Source organism: Aegilops tauschii, chromosome 6 (assembly GCF_002575655.3).
Source record: "Aegilops tauschii subsp. strangulata cultivar AL8/78 chromosome 6, Aet v6.0, whole genome shotgun sequence".
Lineage (NCBI taxonomy): Eukaryota > Viridiplantae > Streptophyta > Magnoliopsida > Poales > Poaceae > Aegilops > Aegilops tauschii.
The window spans coordinates 7,995,376-8,022,068 of record NC_053040.3 but is presented as its reverse complement, the minus strand read 5'-3'; the positions used below and the strand labels follow the sequence as shown (position 1 = coordinate 8,022,068).

General features: G+C 41.0%; 2 protein-coding genes across 2 annotated transcripts; both read left to right on the top strand.

Moving 5' to 3' along the window:
• The first annotated feature begins 6,868 nt into the window (after positions 1-6,868).
• LOC109765797 (uncharacterized) lies at positions 6,869-10,891 on the top strand. Its single transcript, XM_045230243.2, has 2 exons — positions 6,869-7,135; positions 7,221-10,891. The coding sequence occupies exon 2, from the start codon at positions 7,283-7,285 to the stop codon at positions 9,452-9,454; it is 2,172 nt and encodes a 723-aa protein (XP_045086178.2). The 5' UTR covers positions 6,869-7,135; positions 7,221-7,282; the 3' UTR covers positions 9,455-10,891.
• A 9,353-nt stretch (positions 10,892-20,244) lies between these two features.
• LOC123494407 (uncharacterized) lies at positions 20,245-25,296 on the top strand. Its single transcript, XM_073500772.1, has one exon. It carries the CDS (start codon positions 20,297-20,299, stop codon positions 22,466-22,468), a length of 2,172 nt encoding a protein of 723 aa, XP_073356873.1. The 5' UTR covers positions 20,245-20,296; the 3' UTR covers positions 22,469-25,296.
• The last annotated feature ends 1,397 nt before the right edge of the window (positions 25,297-26,693 follow it).

Sequence of the window (26,693 nt, the reverse complement as noted above, 5' to 3'; positions counted from 1 at the left end):
TAACGTGGACATAGGAGTAGCAGGAGTTCAATAGGTGTTAAGTAACATTAAGGGTTGAGCCGCCGAGAGTACCACAAAAGGAAGCCTGTGCTAGGGTGCATTTACATGGCATTACAAACAAAAAACAGTTTTTAACTGAGAGTGTGCAACAATTATACCAGCACTGTTACATATTGGTGCATGGGTCCCCATTCATGTGTATTGTTTTTTTCCGGGTACATTCATGTGTATTGTTTGGATGAATAGAGGGGGTGGATCCATGTGCTCCAGTCCCATGTATTTCCCATTGCGTGGATACATATTCTACCCAGTGTTCACACAAACAAAAGCAAGATGGTTCCATAAAAACAGACATGGTAGTAACTTTTAGCTAGTATTAAAAGGTTGTAAATAGGAAACACAGAGGATGAGCTAGTGGCTTTGAGAGGTTAGAGAATAATGGAAGAAGTCGTGAACTAAAAGCATTTAGGAGTAGGAGGCATCAGTGCCAACAGGAACATGCATCAATATGTGTGTAGGTGATAGGGTCAAAAATAGGATAGAGCTAGCACACATTCTGGCTGCTGACAACCTTGAGCTATATATGGAAGCTGCTGGTGAGTCATAACACAACTGGAGCTAGACTACACTCTTGTTTCTGGAACATTAATTGCAGGAGACACGTAATTGTCTCCAGCATCGTCTTTAGTCAGTGGCCCTAGGTGTTGTCGCCAAATAGTCATTTTCTTTTATTGGTAGTCTGCTCAGATAAGTGGTTGTGCTACTCCCTTCTTCCTTCCAGCTTGTGTATGTGATAACTGACCATGGTATCAATCTTCTATGTTTACTTGCGAAAATTGCGGAAACGGTAGATTAACACGATAAATAAAGTAGTAAATGGTTGTTCCAAACTCCTACACCTGCTTAAGTTTTTTAAAATTGCTGCATTCTCTCGGCCATCGATAGTGGCTTCTGTGGTGAGGAGTTTACACGGACGGTGCCTTGCTTCTTCCTTCCTGCTTGTATCCTGCTACCCATCTTTTGGTGTGCTTGTATGCACTTTGTATCTAACCGACTAATTTGTTCCTATTTTGTATTCAATTGTGCGCTTCCTGTATGATTTCGATTTGGTTTTGGTTTTAATTTTTATTTCTCCTTTTCTTTTTTCATTCTTTTATTTGTCATTTTTCTCAACCGCTTGATTTTTAAAAATTCAAAAACTTATTATTGGAAATTCGTGAACCTTTCCAAATTTCATTTTTTTTTTCAAAGTACCAGTTTTCTTAAAAAAATCATGAACTTTTTCATTTTGCAAACTTTTTTCAAGTATGAACTTTTCAAAATCTTGAACTCTTTTCAGATTTACGACCTTTTTTCAAAACATTTGTAGTTTTTAGAAGCAAAGGAAAAACAATTAGAAAACAAATGTGAACCTTTTGGAATTCATATGTTCTGTTTGAATTCTTGATTTTTTTCTAAATACGTGATTTTTTTTTGAATTCGCAAACGTTTTTGCATGTTAGTGTGTTTTTTTAATTCATAAACATTTTTCAGATGGTCATTTGTAAAGCCAATGGTCGACGACATCAAATGGTTAGTGGTCAAAGGTCAAACGATCAATGGACGACTGAACTGGCGATCAATTCTGTCAAAGGATCGAGCGAGTGATGGAGTATGTCATTTTTAGCGGAGCAGTCTAGTCTTTTTTTTTTAGACGAAGCGGAGCAATCTAGTCTGTCGAGCGAAATCAATATTGCTGATTAACAGGCCGGCCCAATCAATATTGCACGTGAGCGCGGGCTGGGAACTGATTAGGGGGAGCCCCTATGTCTCACTGTAAGCGAGACAGAGCGCAAGCCTCACGTCGGGGAAGCTCCACATGGACTGGCCCAGACGCGCACCTCTTTTTCCTAAAAAACAGCCATGTTTCCGGTTTTCCGTTTCGTTTTCTTTTCTTTTACTTTTTTTACTTTTAAACATTATGAAATATATATTACAAGAAAACTTTGATCAAGAGAAAATGTAGACCACTCATTCAAAAAATGTTAAATGTGTATAGAGAAAATGTATATCACATATACCGAAAATGAATAAAAACAATTGAGCATGTATTTGAAAATATTTAAGCAAGCATTTGAAAAACACATGTTTTTTTCGGGACATTTGAAAAACACTTGAACATGTATTAAGAAAATGTTAAACTTGTACTTGAAAAATGTTAACCAAGAATGTAAAAAACAATTTTAATTGTGTATATAAAAGATGTTGACCATGTACTCAAAAAATGATAATGTTGCATTTAAAATAAATTAAATGTATATTCAGAAAAAAAACCTTGGCATTTACTAAAAATGTAGAATTAAAACCAAAAGAAAGAAACAAAACTAAAATAAATGAAATAAAAAAGGAACCAAAGGAAAAAATAACAAAAATAAAACCAAAGAAGCAGATGTGAAAAGGATAGAAAAACTATGAAAACATGTAAAGAAATATAAAACGAAAAACATTGAAAACCAAGAAAGAAAACAAAAACCCGAAGAAAAACGAGAAAGAAAAAAACTACAAAATAAAAAATAGAAACCAAACAAAAAAACAAGAAAAAACGGAAGTATAATGAAGAAAAAAGGAAAACCGGAGAAGAAATAAGAAAACCAAACAAAAAACAAAATAAAACGAAAAAACATTTTTTTAAACCCCGGAGATGGAGTATGTGAGCTCATGCTCACATGCACCCTTTGCAACAGTAAAGTAAAAAAAATACTTAAAAAATTAAAAAAAATTGATTCTTTTTGGCAACAAACATTGGTGTGTGTTTCACATGCGAGCCAATTTCTATGTTAAGTGACATTTGTGGAGGTCTCAGCCAAAAAGGAAAAATCATGCTCCAAAAAAATGTTTTTGAAAGCATTTTGGAGCCCTGCACGAATGTCATTTTCTCACAAAATTATGCACGCATGTGAAAAACACATCAACGTTTGTTGGCAAAAAAAATCAAATTTTCTTGAACTTTTTATTTTTTTTTAATTTTACTATAGCAAAGGATGCATGTGAGCTTGAGCTCACAAGAGCACTTTCGGATTCTTTCCCCTAAGTTGGTCGCGTCTCCTATCTTAACGCGAAATAGACCCTAGCGTAGGGGCTACAGGCACTAGCCACCATTTGTAGCTACCCAGGATAGATACCTGGCGAGCTCTCTTGTCGTCCCTATTTCTTTGGTTTTACTATATATCGAGACATAAGTCTCGTGCTGATTAGGAACACTCCCCTGAGAGCTGTCCTCGTGGCCTAAGTTGTTAGCTAGTGGGCCGGCATAGTGAAGACTTACCGATTTAGGATGTTTCCACCTGTTTTTGGGAAGGTTTTAGAAGCTCCCAATAGTGATTTGTAGCAATGAGTATTTTTTTTTGATAAAAGTATGCTTTCGTTAGTGTAGAATATAAGATCAAGCGAATACAAAGCAATATGAGAAACATCTGACCCCTGCATAGATATGATGCACACATCCAACGCAAACAGCCTGACATAGACAAATAAACATATCCACAACAGTACACACCGCCAATGTCACAAGAGGTGGTGGATCGATCCGGAGATTATACTGCCACCCATGTAATTGGTTGAAAACCTCCCATGGCCATCCACACCAATCACATACACACTACCTTGAGCATCAATTGGTTCTTCATTTCGTGTAGCGTAGATCATGTACGAAGCCAGTGCGTAGGAATAGTTTGTGCCACTAAAACTAATACCATCTCTACATAGCTAAAGAGAGCATAATAAGGCAGACGCTCTATATTAGTATTCTAAACCTATTTGGTATTTCATCCAGCCAGCAACCATATACTGCGACACTTATTTGGGGATAGAAATCGGTCGCTGTTTGGATGATTGACCACACAGAACATGCAAACTTGCACTGAAGAGGAGGTATTTGATTGTGTCATCGTGAGTATAAAAACTACACTTGTTGCTTCACTATCACTTGCGATGAATGAGATTGTCTTTGATTAGCATAATTCCACTCATGAAGCGAGATGTTAGCAAACACACATGCCTCTAATGAAGCGAGCTGCAGCTGGCGTTCAGACACACCCTTAATTCCAGGTGCTTCCCAAGCCCTAACCCAAGAACCATACTGTGATCGATCTGGGCACATGAGAGCAAAGAAGATCCTCCAACGGACGGATATCTAAGCAGTGGAGAAGTCGGTCATATGTGTCTCTGAATATGTGCATATATATGAATATCAAATAACCAATAAGCAGTACTATTAGTTGGGAGCAATCAAACTTTCACATGTGCATGTCTGATACAGCCGCTAGTCCTTCAGTGCAGCATGTAAGGCTATACATGTGCGTGTTAAAGTTAAACTACGGCATGCATGGATTACTCTACAATTTTTTTGAGTACTAGCACACATATGCCCGTGCGTTGCAACAGGGGAAAAAATAATATGCATTTAAAGTTAGTGAGAATTATATGTGCAAGCAAAACACTATGTGCACGTGAAAAAAGGAACATTTCGCTTCTCGGTTCCGCCGGGTGTGAAGTAATCAATCCGCTATTTTTCCATTCATTGATCAAGGGTATTTAAGAGTTTTGTTACATCATCGTACGCCAGAAAAGACCCATAAATTATTCAATCTACTTTTCCTTTACACCTAGGGGATTTAAAGGTATGAAGTATCTGAATATTGTAGGAAACATGAATCTTTTTTTAAAATTCTGAACATATTTTTGAAAATTATGTACACTTTTGGAAAAACGCAAAGAAAATTTGAAAAGGAACATTTTTAAAATTCACAAACATTTTTTAAAAACACCAACTATTTTTTTTATAAAAACATGAACATTATTTTAATTTGTGTACATTTTTTTAAAAGGAACATGTGTTGGAAATTCATAACATTTTTCGAAAATGTGTATCTTTTATACGCAAACATTATTTTGAATTGTAAAAATTTCGCTAAACCAAGAATATTTTTCGAATTTAGAGCATTTTTCAAAATGCAATTTTCTTTTTATAATTCACTAATAATTTTAAAATAATATTTTTTTAAAAATGGGAAACTTTTTTAATTCCGAATATTTTTTAAAATAGTAACAAAATTTTGGAAGTCTGAACATTTTACAAAATTTGAGTTTTTTTAAAAAATCTGAACATTTTTTGGAATTTGAAATTTATGAAGTAAATTATATAAGATAAGAAAAATAAACTTGTAAGGGAAAAAAGAGATAGCAGAAGGAGAATAAAAATAGAAGTAAAACACAGAAACAAAAAAAAATGGGCCAGCCGTGCGGATTAGCGCAATCACTTTATATTTTCCGCACGGTGAATTATATGACACAGCAACGTTCTAAAGCAAATCCTAAAGAAGGCACATTCCTTATTTTCTCAGGTTCTCCCCAGCAATTTTTCCTTCTCAAAAGTAAAAAAAGATAGCTGAATCTACAAGGTTGCAATATTAAGTCCTTGAGTTACTATGTTTATATTGAATACAGTTGTCTATTAGTCAGAACAAATATACAGTGATTGCGCTAATTCACTACATCTATGAGGCCTCTGCTAGCAAAATTGCCTTGCTTTTAACTCAAGCATCTCCAATGAAGCATCTTATTATTTAATGGAAAATTGTGAAGATTGAAGTGCACATCAGATTTTCTTCATCATATGAGCATCAATTTTGGAATAGAATTTATCTTACACTATTATACACTAATATAGCTTCATGTTCTATCTTGTAATGTAATATTTTCTATTATACACTATTATACACTAATATAGCTTCATGCTTCATATAGCACCACCATCGGCCCCTGACGGACATGCCGCTAAGGGGTGCTCCTGTTGCACTCGCATCGACCAAACGACCGGCTCCAGTCGGATGCACACCAACGGCTCCAAGCTCACCAAATCGCTGCCCGCTTTAGATCCACCGCACCACCACTAATCAAGTGCTCCCAACATCAGACTTGACTCCAAGACAATACTTCCAACAAAGTAATGACACCAAAGGTGCCACCATTACACACGGTTTTCATCGGGAGATAAGAACTTGAAGTAGGGAGAGGTGTCGCATCTCCTCGATGACGCCTCTAACAAGGAAAAATCACACCCCGAAGGCATCATTCGCCACCAGCCTAGACCAAAGTCGAGCATGACTTTCGTCAGGGAGCCGAGCACCTATGCCGGGGGCGACGTCTCCAACACACCACCATCAAAACGGAGTACCAGACGCCACTTGCCGCACCACACAAGAACTAGCCGAAGCACCACCGGCGCGCAATCCCGGAGCTATCCCGAAGGCCCTGCCCAGACCACGCCACCGCGGCCCACCATCCAGTTAGGGAGCCACCACACAACCCGGCTGTAGACAGTCACCGACCGTACCGCCTCCGGGCCTCCACCCACCGGGGCGAGCCCGTGCCCACCAGCTTCACCCTCGGACAGCGACGCGGGTGTCCGCGTCGTCCCTGGGCTCCACGATGCACTGACCACGCCCAGCACCTCCACGTCACAGTGAGGGCGCGCATGCAGCAGCTGCTGGACAAGTGGCCGACCATCAGCTCCATCTCGTCCCCATGGGCGCGCAGACTGCCGAGCTCGAGATTTCCTCGACGAGCCAAGGAGCAGCCTTACACGACGCACCACACCAGCAGGAGAAAGCGCCCCGCCGCCGCCTTCCTTGGGGTCGGACCGGGTTTGCCAGCGGGCGCCCTCCGGCGGCGACAAGACTAGAGGGGGGAAGTGGAGAAATTGTGCACAGTGGTAATAAGAAGGGAATTCCCAGCATAGCTAGAAAAGAAACGTTGTCTCAGGCTTATGACTCACATATATGGTGTGAGGCTTTTTTCCAGTTAGTTATTAGTTGACGATACAGGCATGCGAAGCCACTTCTTCAGAGAGCCGAGGTCTCGTCTCAGGCCAGCGCCGGCGGCGGCGGAAATACGGGAGTGGCGGCGGGCGTTGAGGCCCTCTCGAGGGCCGTCCTCACCGGCGTCGGGGACGCAGCGCACGACGACGGAGGTTCGTCTCGTCTTCATCGGCGTCAGGGCCGCTGCAGAGATCTCGTCCTCGCCCCCCTCAACGCTGTGGCCGTGTCGACCAGCTCGCCGGCAGCCAGATCTCCTGCATAGCAGCTGCATCTCAACGGTAAACGACGCCGGCGACCATGGAGCAAGCTCCTCCTTCTTGCTCTGCTTTCCTTCCTTCTAACCCCAGGTTCATTCATGCCCAGGCTGCGCCGCTGCGGTAGGTCGTGAGCGGCGGCGAGGAATTTTTCAGGCACATCTTGGAGCTATGAGCCGCCGCCTTGTCCCCGTCGGCAGACGCATCTTGGAGCAGAGCATCAAGGATCGGTACTACTCGGCAGGCATTGGCACCGAGGATGCACTCCAGCTGTTTGACGAATTGCTCCCGGATGCTGAGCCATCCTCGATCCGTGCCATCAACTGCCTCCTCACTGTCATCGGCCGTGATTGCCCCGCGCTCGGCGTCTCCCACTTCAACCGCGTCGCAAGGGCCAATGTGGCTCCCAACAGTATCACGTACACCATCCTCGTCGACTGCTGCTGCCGTGCTGGCCACTTGGACCTCGGTTTCGCCGCCATGGGCCACATCATCAAGATGGGATTTACTGGAGATGCTATGATCACTTTCAGCCACCTACTCAAGGCCATCTGTGCGGAGAACAAGACCAGCTATGCAATGGACATCGTACTCCGAATAATGCCTGAGCTTAACTGCACACCGAATGTTTTCTCCTACAACATTCTTTTCAAGGGTCTCTGCAACGAGAAGAGAAGCCAAGAGGCTCTCGAGCTGATTAACATTATGGTTGAGGATGGAGGTAGCTGCCGACCTGATGTGGTGACCTATAGCACCGTGATTGATGGCTTGTTGAAAGAGGGTGAGGTAGGCAAGGCTTACAGCCTATTTTGTGAAATGCTGCGTCAGGGGGTATCGCCGGATGTTGTGACCTGTAGTTCAATCATCTCTGGCATGTGCAAGCTTCATGCAATGGACAAGGCTGAGGAGGTTCTTCAACAGATGCTTGATACAAGAATTCTGCCAGATGCTGCCACATATAATAGTCTGATACATGGATATTATTTATTAGGACAGTGCGAAGAGGTGGATCGGATTTTCAAGGAAATGTCTAGAAATGGTGTTCAACCAAATGTTGTAACTTACACTATACAGATGGATTATCTTTGCAAGAGCGGAAGATGCGCAGAAGCTAGGAAGATTTTTGATTCTATGATCAGTTTGGGCCAAAAACCGGATGTTTATACCTACAGTATTCTACTGCATGGGTATGCTATGGAAAAATCTTTTCATGATATGCACTGTCTCATTGATTTGATGGTAGAAAATGGTATTGCACCAAATCATCATGTCTACAACATACTCATATCTGCATGTGCTCAAGAAGAAATGGTTAGTGACGTAATGCATATATTTACAAAAATGCGGCAGCAAGGATTGAACCCTGATGCAGTGAGCTACAGAACAGTAATAGACTTACTTTCCAGGATTGGCCGAATGGATGATGCTATGTCCCTATTCAATCAAATGATAACCGAAGGATTAGATCCTGATATCATAGTTTTCACCCCCCTTATTAGTGGTTTCTGTTCTTGTGGCAAATGGGAGAAGGTTCATGAACTATTTTCTGAAATGTTGGATCGCGGCATCTGTCCAGACACAGTGTTCTTCAACACAGTTATGGATCGCCTTTGCAAAGAGGGAAGGGTTATGGAAGCCCAGGATCTCTTCGACCTGATGGTACACATGGGTGTGAAGCCTTATGTGTGTACTTATAGCACACTGATAGGTGGATACTTGTTCGTTGGTAAGATGGATGAAGTGAGCAAGTTACTTGACAATATGGTCTCAATTGGCATGGAACCAGATGTTATCACCTATAACATACTGATTGATGGTTACTCTAAGAATGGAAAGATAGATGATGCATTGGTTGTTTTTAGGGGGATGTTGGAAAGGAAGGATAAGCCTTCTGTTATCACTTTTAATATTATGATTGGTGCGTTGCTTAAATGTCGCGGGAAGGAAGAAGCAAAAGATTTGTTTGACGGTATCTGGGCCAAAGGATTAGTTCCTGATGTTGTTACATATAGCTTAATGATACAAAAACTTATAGAAGAAGGTTCTCTACAAGAGTCTGATGATCTATTCCTTTCTATGGAGAAGAATGGATGTGCTGCCGACTCCCGCATGCTAAATGCTATAGTTAGAAGCTTACTTCAGAAAGGGGATGTGCCCAGGGCTGGGACTTATCTGTCTAAAATTGATGAGAGGAGCTTCACCCTTGAAGGTTCCACAGCTACCTTGTTGACTGCACTTGCGTCAGGGGGAGAGGCCAGGAATATAAGGAGTTACTCCCTGAGAAATACCACTCTTTTCTGGAACAGGGCATTGATTGAAACCTTTTCTAGAGATTTTGCCTAGATAGTTTGGACTGCTAATCGAGGCCTCAACGTTTCTTAGTAGCTTGCATCCCCCAAGCTTTTCTTTTTGTAGTATGTCTAAATTAAAGGTCACTACTCTTACTAATAATTCTGGGAGGAACTTGTACTAGTAGTGAATGTCTGACTATGCACCATTCTGATGAACGACTATCTGTGGTTCTATTTCAATGGGGCTGTGCGTTTGGCCTCAACTAAGCTGCAAATTATATTAGTTTTCTCAGTCTTGATTTGACCTAATAAATTAATCTCAACGCCTTTTTCCTTGTCTAAAATTTAGGCCACTTTTCTTACTAGTAATTCTGGATGGAACTTGTCCTAGTAGTGAATGTCTGGCTGTGCGCCATTCTGAAATGTAGGTCACTTCTCTTACTAGTAACTGTTGGAGAAACTTTGGCTAGTAGTAAACTTCTGACTGGCACCATTTTGATGAACGACTGTGTGTTTCATTTATATGGCTGAGTTCTACTTCTTCAATAGAGTTGAACATTCGGCCTGAACTAAGCTGCATTTTTTATTAGTTTTGTCAGTATTGGATTTGACCTGATATATTATCCTTGAATTTTTTTTCCCTTGTGCGCTGTGCTGCTGGAGGTATACTAGATATTCACCATTTCATAATGCTGGGAAAACCTTGGGACCAAACCTTTGACAACTATTGTCAATATCCAGCAAGTTGTTCATGATATGATGACCATGCTGTGCCTGTACATCAATTGAAGGTGTTAGCAGTAAGTTAGTTTCTATATTGCATATCTCCTTTGCATCAAATGGAAACATACAGCTTTCGAAGAATCAATGTTCCGTCCACCACTTAGCACTCTATTCATTATGAAAACTGACATCATAAATATGTTAAATATATGTTACAATGTTAACATATATTCTGAAATGTTAATACTATAACACTACTTTAATTTAGCACTTTTATTGTTTTTCAAGAGGGCGGTTATGCTTATTTTCTCGGTGTCATTATATCCTTTATTCTGAAGTCTTATTGTTCATTATTCGTATAACTTTTTTTCATGTCATTGTATATTTGTTGGCTACATGTTTTCTGAAAGACAGTGGAAAATTGGAGCATTACTTTCTTGGGAGTCCTGCTAGTTGCTGTTACCATGGATTATAATAAGTAGGCGTTGAGAATGAATTTCTCTTTTTTGTTTTATTTTGAAAAGGTGGAAAAGCTTTGCGTCCCGTTGTATTGAAAAGAAATACAGAACAAGAAATAGAGCAAAGGAAAGAGGGGCCAGCAGGATGTACACTACTTGTTGCTATCTCAAGGTGCAGACATGAAACAAAGCAAAGAAAGTGAACAAGAAACAGAGCAAAGAGGGGGAAATATGTTGTGTGCTAATTTACCGGGCAGACATGTTATCAGGTACAGCCAAGGATGTTCTTCTTCAAGGTGCAGACATGATGAATTCTCAGGATAAAAGGGCTGTACGTGCTTTAGGCTCTTACCACCCTTTGTCCAGCACGTGTGGTTCTGTTTTGGCTTGCTGTTACAGTTGTAAGAAGGGGACGTTCTTACAACACGTTTGCAGCTTTTGTCGAAATTCTTAGCGCGTTTGGTGATAATGTTACCGTGCCACTAGGTTTCCGTGCTAAGCCAGTAGCTGTTTGACAAAAATGGTGTGGGGTGGGTTTCCTGCTGATTGTAGGCTAAGCTGTCAAAACTATTTATAACTGATAAGAGCGCATGGTCTGTTTAGTTTGAGAAACAGTTTATAACAGAGATTCCTTGGTTTCTAGCTTGCCAACAACGACCAAAGGAGGACAAAAAAAGAAAAAAGAAAAACGCTGTCCCTCTGCAGTATGAAGCTATTCCTAACAAAGGTCTTCATGCTTGACCCTCTGCAGTACAAACTGTAACTGCTAAAGGTTGACAAGGGAGCCCATCCAATAGCTTTCATGCACTTCTTTGTATCATCGCTAACATCGATATTCAGCTTCCTCAGATTTTGTAGCTGGCCAAAATCTTGAAGAAATTAAATTGGCTGCTTAAATGCTCTGACCTGTTTCAACATCTCCAGAGCTTGCATCTCCCCAATTCCTCCTTGCAGAAATTTAGCTTTAACTCATCTAGAGAAGGGATTTCCCACAACAATCCAGATACTTGAAGTGATCGGGAATGAGACAATACAAGAAGAATCACTCTCCTTGGTAGCTTGGAGGGAGAGTCGATGAACCGTGCTTCGTATCTGATCAATAGTTGGACTGGGAACACTATTGTGTAACAAAGTTCTCTTCGATTGAATTGGATATGATAAAGTCCATGCCTGTACCATGAACTTGACAACTTTTAACATCACCGTATTGGGCTCTCTTCATAGGCATCTATTCACGAGCTCATTAAAAACACCTCTATCCTAACTCATGGACTACATATCTTCCTTCTCCATGAAAGTATCCTTCAGGAATCCAACTCCTTATCGGGTCCTTCTTCATAATAGTAGATCCTTTTGTGAACCTACTGAGGTATAAGAGACATGTTTTTAGATGAGGGTGAAGATCACAGTATCAAAAACACAAAATCATCATCATCATCTTTTCTGTGATATCACTTGTTTCAAGTGCTCAACTAACTGAATCTGCTATGTGATTTTATGAGTGATGTTAATATGGATTTACTACGGAGAGAAAACACTGAAATAAAATTAAAAATACATTGTTCTTCTTGACAAACAATTGTCAATAAGAAAAGGTGGCACGGGTGATTAAATGTTGGGCGCAAGGCATGACAGGGCCACCATATTAATGCCTCCAATTTTTGAGATGATGGCATTTTCGACATTTGCAGCGTCTCTAATTAAGCAGCAATAGCGGCCAACATCTGCCAGCGTGCATTTACGAGGCAATACCGTCAAAGTATACATGAATTTTATTGAGGGTGTACGACAGTCAGCAACACTGATACATATCGCCGCAGAGATCTTCAAGCTCTCTGTTCTCTGATCAAGTGTATGGTGGGACAGAAAGGGGGAGTGTAGCACCCATGTGCTCTGATCAACTGCATTTCCCATGGCATGGATATATATTCTACACAATGCGCACACAAACAAAAGCAAACTAGCTAGTTCTGGAATAACATGACTATCTTTTGCTAATATTAAACGTCTGTAGACAGGAAACGTAGAGGAGTTAGAAGCCCAGAGAGATGAGAATTGTGAACAACCATTTGGGAGTAGGAGGCATCAGGGACAGGTGGAACAGTCACCCAAATGCGTGCAGGCCGCAGGGTTCAATGCAGGCAAGAACGCAATGGCGAGATTGAGCACTTTGTGGCCAGAGGAGGCAAGAATAGCCACCCAAATGTGTACAATAGCAGTGCCGGATGTAGCCACAACTCTGACGCCGCCAAATGCTTTTTGGCCAGAGGAGGTCCTCCAAGAGCTGGCTCAATTTGCTTCCGAGACAATTCTGCGCAGAGCCAGCAAAAGCTGGCCTAATTGATTTTTCTTTGGCCGGACGGTCAATTCAACCTACTGGTGGCAACAACTGCACATGAACACGATGTAATGGTAGTCACAAACACGTAACGTGGACATAGGAGTAGCAGGAGTTCAATAGATGTTAAGTAACATTAAGGGTTGAGCCACCGAGAGTACCACAAAAGGAAGCCTGTGCTAGGGTGCATTTACATGGCATTACAAACAAAAAACAGTTTTTAACTGAGAGTGTGCAACAATTATACCAGCACTGTTACATATTGGTGCATGGGTCCCCATTCATGTGTATTGTTTTTTTTTGCGGGTACATTCATGTGTATTGTTTGGATGAATAGAGGGGGTGGATCCATGTGCTCCAGTCCCATGTATTTCCCATTGCGTGGATACATATTCTACCCAGTGTTCACACAAACAAAAGCAAGATGGTTCCATAAAAACAGACATGGTAGTAACTTTTAGCTAGTATTAAAAGGTTGTAAATAGGAAACACAGAGGATGAGCTAGTGGCTTTGAGAGGTTAGAGAATAATGGAAGAAGTCGTGAACTAAAAGCATTTAGGAGTAGGAGGCATCAGTGCCAACAGGAACATGCATCAATATGTGTGTAGGTGATAGGGTCAAAAATAGGATAGAGCTAGCACACATTCTGGCTGCTGACAACCTTGAGCTATATATGGAAGCTGCTGGTGAGTCATAACACAACTGGAGCTAGACTACACTCTTGTTTCTGGAACATTAATTGCAGGAGACACGTAATTGTCTCCAGCATCGTCTTTAGTCAGTGGCCCTAGGTGTTGTCGCCAAATAGTCATTTTCTTTTATTGGTAGTCTGCTCAGATAAGTGGTTGTGCTACTCCCTTCTTCCTTCCAGCTTGTGTATGTGATAACTGACCATGGTATCAATCTTCTATGTTTACTTGCGAAAATTGCGGAAACGGTAGATTAACACGATAAATAAAGTAGTAAATGGTTGTTCCAAACTCCTACACCTGCTTAAGTTTTTTAAAATTGCTGCATTCTCTCGGCCATCGATAGTGGCTTCTGTGGTGAGGAGTTTACACGGACGGTGCCTTGCTTCTTCCTTCCTGCTTGTATCCTGCTACCCATCTTTTGGTGTGCTTGTGTGCACTTTGTATCTAACCGACTAATTTGTTCCTATTTTGTATTCAAATGTGCGCTTCCTGTATGATTTCGATTTGGTTTTGGTTTTAATTTTTATTTCTCCTTTTCTTTTTTCATTCTTTTATTTGTCATTTTTCTCAACTGCTTGATTTTTAAAAATTCAAAAACTTATTATTGGAAATTCGTGAACCTTTCCAAATTTCATTTTTTTTCAAAGTACCAGTTTTCTTAAAAAAATCATGAACTTTTTCATTTTGCAAACTTTTTTCAAGTATGAACTTTTCAAAATCTTGAACTCTTTTCAGATTTACGACCTTTTTTCAAAACATTTGTAGTTTTTAGAAGCAAAGGAAAAACAATTAGAAAACAAATGTGAACCTTTTGGAATTCATATGTTCTGTTTGAATTCTTGATTTTTTTTCTAAATACGTGATTTTTTTTTGAATTCGCAAACGTTTTTGCATGTTAGTGTGTTTTTTTAATTCATAAACATTTTTCAGATGGTCATTTGTAAAGCCAATGGTCGACGACATCAAATGGTTAGTGGTCAAAGGTCAAACGATCAATGGACGACTGAACTGGCGATCAATTCTGTCAAAGGATCGAGCGAGTGATGGAGTATGTCATTTTTAGCGGAGCAGTCTAGTCTTTTTTTTTTAGACGAAGCGGAGCAATCTAGTCTGTCGAGCGAAATCAATATTGCTGATTAACAGGCCGGCCCAATCAATATTGCACGTGAGCGCGGGCTGGGAACTGATTAGGGGGAGCCCCTATGTCTCACTGTAAGCGAGACAGAGCGCAAGCCTCACGTCGGGGAAGCTCCACATGGACTGGCCCAGACGCGCACCTCTTTTTCCTAAAAAACAGCCATGTTTCCGGTTTTCCGTTTCGTTTTCTTTTCTTTTACTTTTTTTACTTTTAAACATTATGAAATATATATTACAAGAAAACTTTGATCAAGAGAAAATGTAGACCACTCATTCAAAAAATGTTAAATGTGTATAGAGAAAATGTATATCACATATACCGAAAATGAATAAAAACAATTGAGCATGTATTTGAAAATATTTAAGCAAGCATTTGAAAAACACATGTTTTTTTCGGGACATTTGAAAAACACTTGAACATGTATTAAGAAAATGTTAAACTTGTACTTGAAAAATGTTAACCAAGAATGTAAAAAACAATTTTAATTGTGTATATAAAAGATGTTGACCATGTACTCAAAAAATGATAATGTTGCATTCAAAATAAATTAAATGTATATTCAGAAAAAAAAATCTTGGCATTTACTAAAAATGTAGAATTAAAACCAAAAGAAAGAAACAAAACTAAAATAAATGAAATAAAAAAGGAACCAAAGGAAAAAATAACAAAAATAAAACCAAAGAAGCAGATGTGAAAAGGATAGAAAAACTATGAAAACATGTAAAGAAATATAAAACGAAAAACATTGAAAACCAAGAAAGAAAACAAAAACCCGAAGAAAAACGAGAAAGAAAAAAACTACAAAATAAAAAATAGAAACCAAACAAAAAAACAAGAAAAAACGGAAGTATAATGAAGAAAAAAGGAAAACCGGAGAAGAAATAAGAAAACCAAACAAAAAACAAAATAAAACGAAAAAACATTTTTTTAAACCCCGGAGATGGAGTATGTGAGCTCATGCTCACATGCACCCTTTGCAACAGTAAAGTAAAAAAAATACTTAAAAAATTAAAAAAAATTGATTCTTTTTGGCAACAAACATTGGTGTGTGTTTCACATGCGAGCCAATTTCTATGTTAAGTGACATTTGTGGAGGTCTCAGCCAAAAAGGAAAAATCATGCTCCAAAAAAATGTTTTTGAAAGCATTTTGGAGCCCTGCACGAATGTCATTTTCTCACAAAATTATGCACGCATGTGAAAAACACATCAACGTTTGTTGGCAAAAAAAATCAAATTTTCTTGAACTTTTTATTTATTTTTTAAATTTTACTATAGCAAAGGATGCATGTGAGCTTGAGCTCACAAGAGCACTTTCGGATTCTTTCCCCTAAGTTGGTCGCGTCTCCTATCTTAACGCGAAATAGACCCTAGCGTAGGGGCTACAGGCACTAGCCACCATTTGTAGCTACCCAGGATAGATACCTGGCGAGCTCTCTTGTCGTCCCTATTTCTTTGGTTTACTATATATCAAGACATAAGTCTCGTGCTGATTAGGAACACTCCCCTGAGAGCTGTCCTCGTGGCCTAAGTTGTTAGCTAGTGGGCCGGCATAGTGAAGACTTACCGATTTAGGATGTTTCCACCTGTTTTTGGGAAGGTTTTAGAAGCTCCCAATAGTGATTTGTAGCAATGAGTATTTTTTTTTTTATAAAAGTATGCTTTCGTTAGTGTAGAATATAAGATCAAGCGAATACAAAGCAATATGAGAAACATCTGACCCCTGCATAGATATGATGCACACATCCAACGCAAACAACCTGACATAGACAAATAAACATATCCACAACAGTACACACCGCCAATGTCAAAAGAGGTGGTGGATCGATCCGGAGATTATACTGCCACCCATGTAATTGGTTGAAAACCTCCCATGGCCATCCACACCAATCACATACACACTACCTTGAGCATCAATTGGTTCTTCATTTCGTGTAGCGTAGATCATGTACGAAGCCAGTGCGTAGGAATAGTTTGTGCCACTAAAACTAATACCATCTCTACATAGCTAAAGAGAGCATAATAAGGCAGACGCTCTATATTAGTATTCTAAACCTATTTGGTATTTCATCCAGCCAGCAACCATATACTGCGACACTTATTTGGGGATAGAAATCGGTCGCTGTTTGGATGATTGACCATACAGAACATGCAAACTTGCACTGAAGAGGAGGTATTTGATTGTGTCATCGTGAGTATAAAAACTACACTTGTTGCTTCACTATCACTTGCGATGAATGAGATTGTCTTTGATTAGCATAATTCCACTCATGAAGCGAGATGTTAGCAAACACACATGCCTCTAATGAAGCGAGCTGCAGCTGGCGTTCAGACACACCCTTAATTCCAGGTGCTTCCCAAGCCCTAACCCAAGAACCATACTGTGATCGATCTGGGCACATGAGAGCAAAGAAGATCCTCCAACGGACGGATATCTAAGCAGTGGAGAAGTCGGTCATATGTGTCTCTGAATATGTGCATATATATGAATATCAAATAACCAATAAGCAGTACTATTAGTTGGGAGCAATCAAACTTTCACATGTGCATGTCTGATACAGCCGCTAGTCCTTCAGTGCAGCATGTAAGGCTATACATGTGCGTGTTAAAGTTAAACTACGGCATGCATGGATTACTCTACAATTTTTTTTGAGTACTAGCACACATATGCCCGTGCGTTGCAACAGGGGAAAAAATAATATGCATTTAAAGTTAGTGAGAATTATATGTGCAAGCAAAACACTATGTGCACGTGAAAAAAGGAACATTTCGCTTCTCGGTTCCGCCGGGTGTGAAGTAATCAATCCGCTATTTTTCCATTCATTGATCAAGGGTATTTAAGAGTTTTGTTACATCATCGTACGCCAGAAAAGACCCATAAATTATTCAATCTACTTTTCCTTTACACCTAGGGGATTTAAAGGTATGAAGTATTTGAATATTGTAGGAAACATGAATCTTTTTTTAAAATTCTGAACATATTTTTGAAAATTATGTACACTTTTAGAAAAACGCAAAGAAAATTTGAAAAGGAACATTTTTAAAATTCACAAACATTTTTTAAAAACACCAACTATTTTTTTTATAAAAACATGAACATTATTTTAATTTGTGTACATTTTTTTAAAAGGAACATGTGTTGAAAATTCATAACATTTTTCGAAAATGTGTATCTTTTATACGCAAACATTATTTTGAATTGTAAAAATTTCGCTAAACCAAGAATATTTTTCGAATTTAGAGCATTTTTCAAAATGCAATTTTCTTTTTATAATTCACTAATAATTTTAAAATAATATTTTTTTAAAAATGGGAAACTTTTTTAATTCCGAATATTTTTTAAAATAGTAACAAAATTTTGGAAGTCTGAACATTTTACAAAATTTGAGTTTTTTTAAAAAATCTGAACATTTTTTGGAATTTGAAATTTATGAAGTAAATTATATAAGATAAGAAAAATAAACTTGTAAGGGAAAAAAGAGATAGCAGAAGGAGAATAAAAATAGAAGTAAAACACAGAAACAAAAAAAAAATGGGCCAGCCGTGCGGATTAGCGCAATCACTTTATATTTTCCGCACGGTGAATTATATGACACAGCAACGTTCTAAAGCAAATCCTAAAGAAGGCACATTCCTTATTTCTCAGGTTCTCCCCAGCAATTTTTCCTTCTCAAAAGTAAAAAAAGATAGCTGAATCTACAAGGTTGCAATATTAAGTCCTTGAGTTACTATGTTTATATTGAATACAGTTGTCTATTAGTCAGAACAAATATACAGTGATTGCGCTAATTCACTACATCTATGAGGCCTCTGCTAGCAAAATTGCCTTGCTTTTAACTCAAGCATCTCCAATGAAGCATCTTATTATTTAATGGAAAATTGTGAAGATTGAAGTGCACATCAGATTTTCTTCATCATATGAGCATCAATTTTGGAATAGAATTTATCTTACACTGTTATACACTAATATAGCTTCATGTTCTATCTTGTAATGTAATATTTTCTATTATACACTATTATACACTAATATAGCTTCATGCTTCATATAGCACCACCATCGGCCCCTGACGGACATGCCGCTAAGGGGTGCTCCTGTTGCACTCGCATCGACCAAACGACCGGCTCCAGTCGGATGCACACCAACGGCTCCAAGCTCACCAAATCGCTGCCCGCTTTAGATCCACCGCACCACCACTAATCAAGTGCTCCCAACATCAGACTTGACTCCAAGACAATACTTCCAACAAAGTAATGACACCAAAGGTGCCACCATTACACACGGTTTTCATCGGGAGATAAGAACTTGAAGTAGGGAGAGGTGTCGCATCTCCTCGATGACGCCTCTAACAAGGAAAAATCACACCCCGAAGGCATCATTCGCCACCAGCCTAGACCAAAGTCGAGCATGACTTTCGTCAGGGAGCCGAGCACCTATGCCGGGGGCGACGTCTCCAACACACCACCATCAAAACGGAGTACCAGACGCCACTTGCCGCACCACACAAGAACTAGCCAAAGCACCACCGGCGCGCAATCCCGGAGCTATCCCGAAGGCCCTGCCCAGACCACGCCACCGCGGCCCACCATCCAGTTAGGGAGCCACCACACAACCCGGCTGTAGACAGTCACCGACCGTACCGCCTCCGGGCCTCCACCCACCGGGGCGAGCCCGTGCCCACCAGCTTCACCCTCGGACAGCGACGCGGGTGTCCGCGTCGTCCCTGGGCTCCACGATGCACTGACCACGCCCAGCACCTCCACGTCACAGTGAGGGCGCGCATGCAGCAGCTGCTGGACAAGTGGCCGACCATCAGCTCCATCTCGTCCCCATGGGCGCGCAGACTGCCGAGCTCGAGATTTCCTCGACGAGCCAAGGAGCAGCCTTACACGACGCACCACACCAGCAGGAGAAAGCGCCCCGCCGCCGCCTTCCTTGGGGTCGGACCGGGTTTGCCAGCGGGCGCCCTCCGGCGGCGACAAGACTAGAGGGGGGAAGTGGAGAAATTGTGCACAGTGGTAATAAGAAGGGAATTCCCAGCATAGCTAGAAAAGAAACGTTGTCTCAGGCTTATGACTCACATATATGGTGTGAGGCTTTTTTTCAGTTAGTTATTAGTTGACGATACAGGCGTGCGAAGCCACTTCTTCAGAGAGCCGAGGTCTCGTCTCAGGCCAGCGCCGGCGGCGGCGGAAATACGGGAGTGGCGGCGGGCGTTGAGGCCCTCTCGAGGGCCGTCCTCACCGGCGTCGGGGACGCAGCGCACGACGACGGAGGTTCGTCTCGTCTTCATCGGCGTCAAGGCCGCTGCAGAGATCTCGTCCTCGCCCCCTCAACGCTGTGGCCGTGTCGACCAGCTCGCCGGCAGCCAGATCTCCTGCATAGCAGCTGCATCTCAACGGTAAACGACGCCGGCGACCATGGAGCAAGCTCCTCCTTCTTGCTCTGCTTTCCTTCCTTCTAACCCCAGGTTCATTCATGCCCAGGCTACGCCGCTGCGGTAGGTCGTGAGCGGCGGCGAGGAATTTTTCAGGCACATCTTGGAGCTATGAGCCGCCGCCTTGTCCCCGTCGGCAGACGCATCTTGGAGCAGAGCATCAAGGATCGGTACTACTCGGCAGGCATTGGCACCGAGGATGCACTCCAGCTGTTTGACGAATTGCTCCCGGATGCTGAGCCATCCTCGATCCGTGCCATCAACTGCCTCCTCACTGTCATCGGCCGTGATTGCCCCGCGCTCGGCGTCTCCCACTTCAACCGCGTCGCAAGGGCCAATGTGGCTCCCAACAGTATCACGTACACCATCCTCGTCGACTGCTGCTGTCGTGCTGGCCACTTGGACCTTGGTTTCGCCGCCATGGGCCACATCATCAAGATGGGATTTACTGGAGATGCTATGATCACTTTCAGCCACCTACTCAAGGCCATCTGTGCGGAGAACAAGACCAGCTATGCAATGGACATCGTACTCCGAATAATGCCTGAGCTTAACTGCACACCGAATGTTTTCTCCTACAACATTCTTTTCAAGGGTCTCTGCAACGAGAAGAGAAGCCAAGAGGCTCTCGAGCTGATTAACATTATGGTTGAGGATGGAGGTAGCTGCCGACCTGATGTGGTGACCTATAGCACCGTGATTGATGGCTTGTTGAAAGAGGGTGAGGTAGGCAAGGCTTACAGCCTATTTTGTGAAATGCTGCGTCAGGGGGTATCGCCGGATGTTGTGACCTGTAGTTCAATCATCTCTGGCATGTGCAAGCTTCATGCAATGGACAAGGCTGAGGAGGTTCTTCAACAGATGCTTGATACAAGAATTCTGCCAGATGCTGCCACATATAATAGTCTGATACATGGATATTATTTATTAGGACAGTGCGAAGAGGTGGATCGGATTTTCAAGGAAATGTCTAGAAATGGTGTTCAACCAAATGTTGTAACTTACACTATACAGATGGATTATCTTTGCAAGAGCGGAAGATGCGCAGAAGCTAGGAAGATTTTTGATTCTATGATCAGTTTGGGCCAAAAACCGGATGTTTATACCTACAGTATTCTACTGCATGGGTATGCTATGGAAAAATCTTTTCATGATATGCACTGTCTCATTGATTTGATGGTAGAAAATGGTATTGCACCAAATCATCATGTCTACAACATACTCATATCTGCATGTGCTCAAGAAGAAATGGTTAGTGACGTAATGCATATATTTACAAAAATGCGGCAGCAAGGATTGAACCCTGATGCAGTGAGCTACGGAACAGTAATAGACTTACTTTCCAGGATTGGCCGAATGGATGATGCTATGTCCCTATTCAATCAAATGATAACCGAAGGATTAGATCCTGATATCATAGTTTTCACCCCCCTTATTAGTGGTTTCTGTTCTTGTGGCAAATGGGAGAAGGTTCATGAACTATTTTCTGAAATGTTGGATCGCGGCATCTGTCCAGACACAGTGTTCTTCAACACAGTTATGGATCGCCTTTGCAAAGAGGGAAGGGTTATGGAAGCCCAGGATCTCTTCGACCTGATGGTACACATGGGTGTGAAGCCTTATGTGTGTACTTATAGCACACTGATAGGTGGATACTTGTTCGTTGGTAAGATGGATGAAGTGAGCAAGTTACTTGACAATATGGTCTCAATTGGCATGGAACCAGATGTTATCACCTATAACATACTGATTGATGGTTACTCTAAGAATGGAAAGATAGATGATGCATTGGTTGTTTTTAGGGGGATGTTGGAAAGGAAGGATAAGCCTTCTGTTATCACTTTTAATATTATGATTGGTGCGTTGCTTAAATGTCGCGGGAAGGAAGAAGCAAAAGATTTGTTTGACGGTATCTGGGCCAAAGGATTAGTTCCTGATGTTGTTACATATAGCTTAATGATACAAAAACTTATAGAAGAAGGTTCTCTACAAGAGTCTGATGATCTATTCCTTTCTATGGAGAAGAATGGATGTGCTGCTGACTCCCGCATGCTAAATGCTATAGTTAGAAGCTTACTTCAGAAAGGGGATGTGCCCAGGGCTGGGACTTATCTGTCTAAAATTGATGAGAGGAGCTTCACCCTTGAAGGTTCCACAGCTACCTTGTTGACTGCACTTGCGTCAGGGGGAGAGGCCAGGAATATAAGGAGTTACTCCCTGAGAAATACCACTCTTTTCTGGAACAGGGCATTGATTGAAACCTTTTCTAGAGATTTTGCCTAGATAGTTTGGACTGCTAATCGAGGCCTCAACGTTTCTTAGTAGCTTGCATCCCCCAAGCTTTTCTTTTTGTAGTATGTCTAAATTAAAGGTCACTACTCTTACTAATAATTCTGGGAGGAACTTGTACTAGTAGTGAATGTCTGACTATGCACCATTCTGATGAACGACTATCTGTGATTCTATTTCAATGGGGCTGTGCGTTTGGCCTCAACTAAGCTGCAAATTATATTAGTTTTCTCAGTCTTGATTTGACCTAATAAATTAATCTCAACGCCTTTTTCCTTGTCTAAAATTTAGGCCACTTTTCTTACTAGTAATTCTGGATGGAACTTGTCCTAGTAGTGAATGTCTGGCTGTGCGCCATTCTGAAATGTAGGTCACTTCTCTTACTAGTAACTGTTGGAGAAACTTTGGCTAGTAGTAAACTTCTGACTGGCACCATTTTGATGAACGACTGTGTGTTTCATTTATATGGCTGAGTTCTACTTCTTCAATAGAGTTGAACATTCGGCCTGAACTAAGCTGCATTTTTTATTAGTTTTGTCAGTATTGGATTTGACCTGATATATTATCCTTGAATTTTTTTTCCCTTGTGCGCTGTGCTGCTGGAGGTATACTAGATATTCACCATTTCATAATGCTGGGAAAACCTTGGGACCAAACCTTTGACAACTATTGTCAATATCCAGCAAGTTGTTCATGATATGATGACCATGCTGTGCCTGTACATCAATTGAAGGTGTTAGCAGTAAGTTAGTTTCTATATTGCATATCTCCTTTGCATCAAATGGAAACATACAGCTTTCGAAGAATCAATGTTCCGTCCACCACTTAGCACTCTATTCATTATGAAAACTGACATCATAAATATGTTAAATATATGTTACAATGTTAACATATATTCTGAAATGTTAATACTATAACACTACTTTAATTTAGCACTTTTATTGTTTTTCAAGAGGGCGGTTATGCTTATTTTCTCGGTGTCATTATATCCTTTATTCTGAAGTCTTATTGTTCATTATTCGTATAACTTTTTTTCATGTCATTGTATATTTGTTGGCTACATGTTTTCTGAAAGACAGTGGAAAATTGGAGCATTACTTTCTTGGGAGTCCTGCTAGTTGCTGTTACCATGGATTATAATAAGTAGGCGTTGAGAATGAATTTCTCTTTTTTGTTTTATTTTGAAAAGGTGGAAAAGCTTTGCGTCCTGTTGTATTGAAAAGAAATACAGAACAAGAAATAGAGCAAAGGAAAGAGGGGCCAGCAGGATGTACACTACTTGTTGCTATCTCAAGGTGCAGACATGAAACAAAGCAAAGAAAGTGAACAAGAAACAGAGCAAAGAGGGGGAAATATGTTGTGTGCTAATTTACCGGGCAGACATGTTATCAGGTACAGCCAAGGATGTTCTTCTTCAAGGTGCAGACATGATGAATTCTCAGGATAAAAGGGCTGTACGTGCTTTAGGCTCTTACCACCCTTTGTCCAGCACGTGTGGTTCTGTTTTGGCTTGCTGTTACAGTTGTAAGAAGGGGACGTTCTTACAACACGTTTGCAGCTTTTGTCGAAATTCTTAGCGCGTTTGGTGATAATGTTACCGTGCCACTAGGTTTCCGTGCTAAGCCAGTAGCTGTTTGACAAAAATGGTGTGGGGTGGGTTTCCTGCTGATTGTAGGCTAAGCTGTCAAAACTATTTATAACTGATAAGAGCGCATGGTCTGTTTAGTTTGAGAAACAGTTTATAACAGAGATTCCTTGGTTTCTAGCTTGCCAACAACGACCAAAGGAGGACAAAAAAAGAAAAAAGAAAAACGCTGTCCCTCTGCAGTATGAAGCTATTCCTAACAAAGGTCTTCATGCTTGACCCTCTGCAGTACAAACTGTAACTGCTAAAGGTTGACAAGGGAGCCCATCCAATAGCTTTCATGCACTTCTTTGTATCATCGCTAACATCGATATTCAGCTTCCTCAGATTTTGTAGCTGGCCAAAATCTTGAAGAAATTAAATTGGCTGCTTAAATGCTCTGACCTGTTTCAACATCTCCAGAGCTTGCATCTCCCCAATTCCTCCTTGCAGAAATTTAGCTTTAACTCATCTAGAGAAGGGATTTCCCACAACAATCCAGATACTTGAAGTGATCGGGAATGAGACAATACAAGAAGAATCACTCTCCTTGGTAGCTTGGAGGGAGAGTCGATGAACCGTGCTTCGTATCTGATCAATAGTTGGACTGGGAACACTATTGTGTAACAAAGTTCTCTTCGATTGAATTGGATATGATAAAGTCCATGCCTGTACCATGAACTTGACAACTTTTAACATCACCGTATTGGGCTCTCTTCATAGGCATCTATTCACGAGCTCATTAAAAACACCTCTATCCTAACTCATGGACTACATATCTTCCTTCTCCATGAAAGTATCCTTCAGGAATCCAACTCCTTATCGGGTCCTTCTTCATAATAGTAGATCCTTTTGTGAACCTACTGAGGTATAAGAGACATGTTTTTAGATGAGGGTGAAGATCACAGTATCAAAAACACAAAATCATCATCATCATCTTTTCTGTGATATCACTTGTTTCAAGTGCTCAACTAACTGAATCTGCTATGTGATTTTATGAGTGATGTTAATATGGATTTACTACGGAGAGAAAACACTGAAATAAAATTAAAAATACATTGTTCTTCTTGACAAACAATTGTCAATAAGAAAAGGTGGCACGGGTGATTAAATGTTGGGCGCAAGGCATGACAGGGCCACCATATTAATGCCTCCAATTTTTGAGATGATGGCATTTTCGACATTTGCAGCGTCTCTAATTAAGCAGCAATAGCGGCCAACATCTGCCAGCGTGCATTTACGAGGCAATACCGTCAAAGTATACATGACTTTTAATGAGGGTGTACGACAGTCAGCAACACTGATACATATCGCCGCAGAGATCTTCAAGCTCTCTGTGCTCTGATCAAGTGTATGGTGGGACAGAAAGGGGGAGTGTAGCACCCATGTGCTCTGATCAACTGCATTTCCCATGGCATGGATATATATTCTACACAATGCGCACACAAACAAAAGCAAACTAGCTAGTTCTGGAATAACATGACTATCTTTTGCTAATATTAAACGTCTGTAGACAGGAAACGTAGAGGAGTTAGAAGCCCAGAGAGATGAGAATTGTGAACAACCATTTGGGAGTAGGAGGCATCAGGGACAGGTGGAACAGTCACCCAAATGCGTGCAGACTGTAGGGTTCAATGCAGGCAAGAACGCAATGGCGAGATTGAGCACTTTGTGGCCAGAGGAGGCAAGAATAGCCACCCAAATGTGTACAATAGCAGTGCCGGATGTAGCCACAACTCTGACGCCGCCAAATGCTTTTTGGCCAGAGGAGGTCCTCCAAGAGCTGGCTCAATTTGCTTCCGAGACAATTCTGCGCAGAGCCAGCAAAAGCTGGCCTAATTGATTTTTCTTTGGCCGGACGGTCAATTCAACCTACTGGTGGCAACAACTGCACATGAACACGATGTAATGGTAGTCACAAACACGTAACGTGGACATAGGAGTAGCAGGAGTTCAATAGATGTTAAGTAACATTAAGGGTTTGAGCCACCGAGAGTACCACAAAAGGAAGCCTGTGCTAGGGTGCATTTACATGGCATTACAAACAAAAAACAGTTTTTAACTGAGAGTGTGCAACAATTATACCAGCGCTGTTACATATTGGTGCATGGGTCCCCATTCATGTGTATTGTTTTTTTTTGCGGGTACATTCATGTGTATTGTTTGGATGAATAGAGGGGGTGGATCCATGTGCTCCAGTCCCATGTATTTCCCATTGCGTGGATACATATTCTACCCAGTGTTCACACAAACAAAAGCAAGCTGGTTCCATAAAAACAGACATGGTAGTAACTTTTAGCTAGTATTAAAAGGTTGTAAATAGGAAACACAGAGGATGAGCTAGTGGCTTTGAGAGGTTAGAGAATAATGGAAGAAGTCGTGAACTAAAAGCATTTAGGAGTAGGAGGCATCAGTGCCAACAGGAACATGCATCAATATGTGTGTAGGTGATAGGGTCAAAAATAGGATAGAGCTAGCACACATTCTGGCTGCTGACAACCTTGAGCTATATATGGAAGCTGCTGGTGAGTCATAACACAACTGGAGCTAGACTACACTCTTGTTTCTGGAACATTAATTGCAGGAGACACGTAA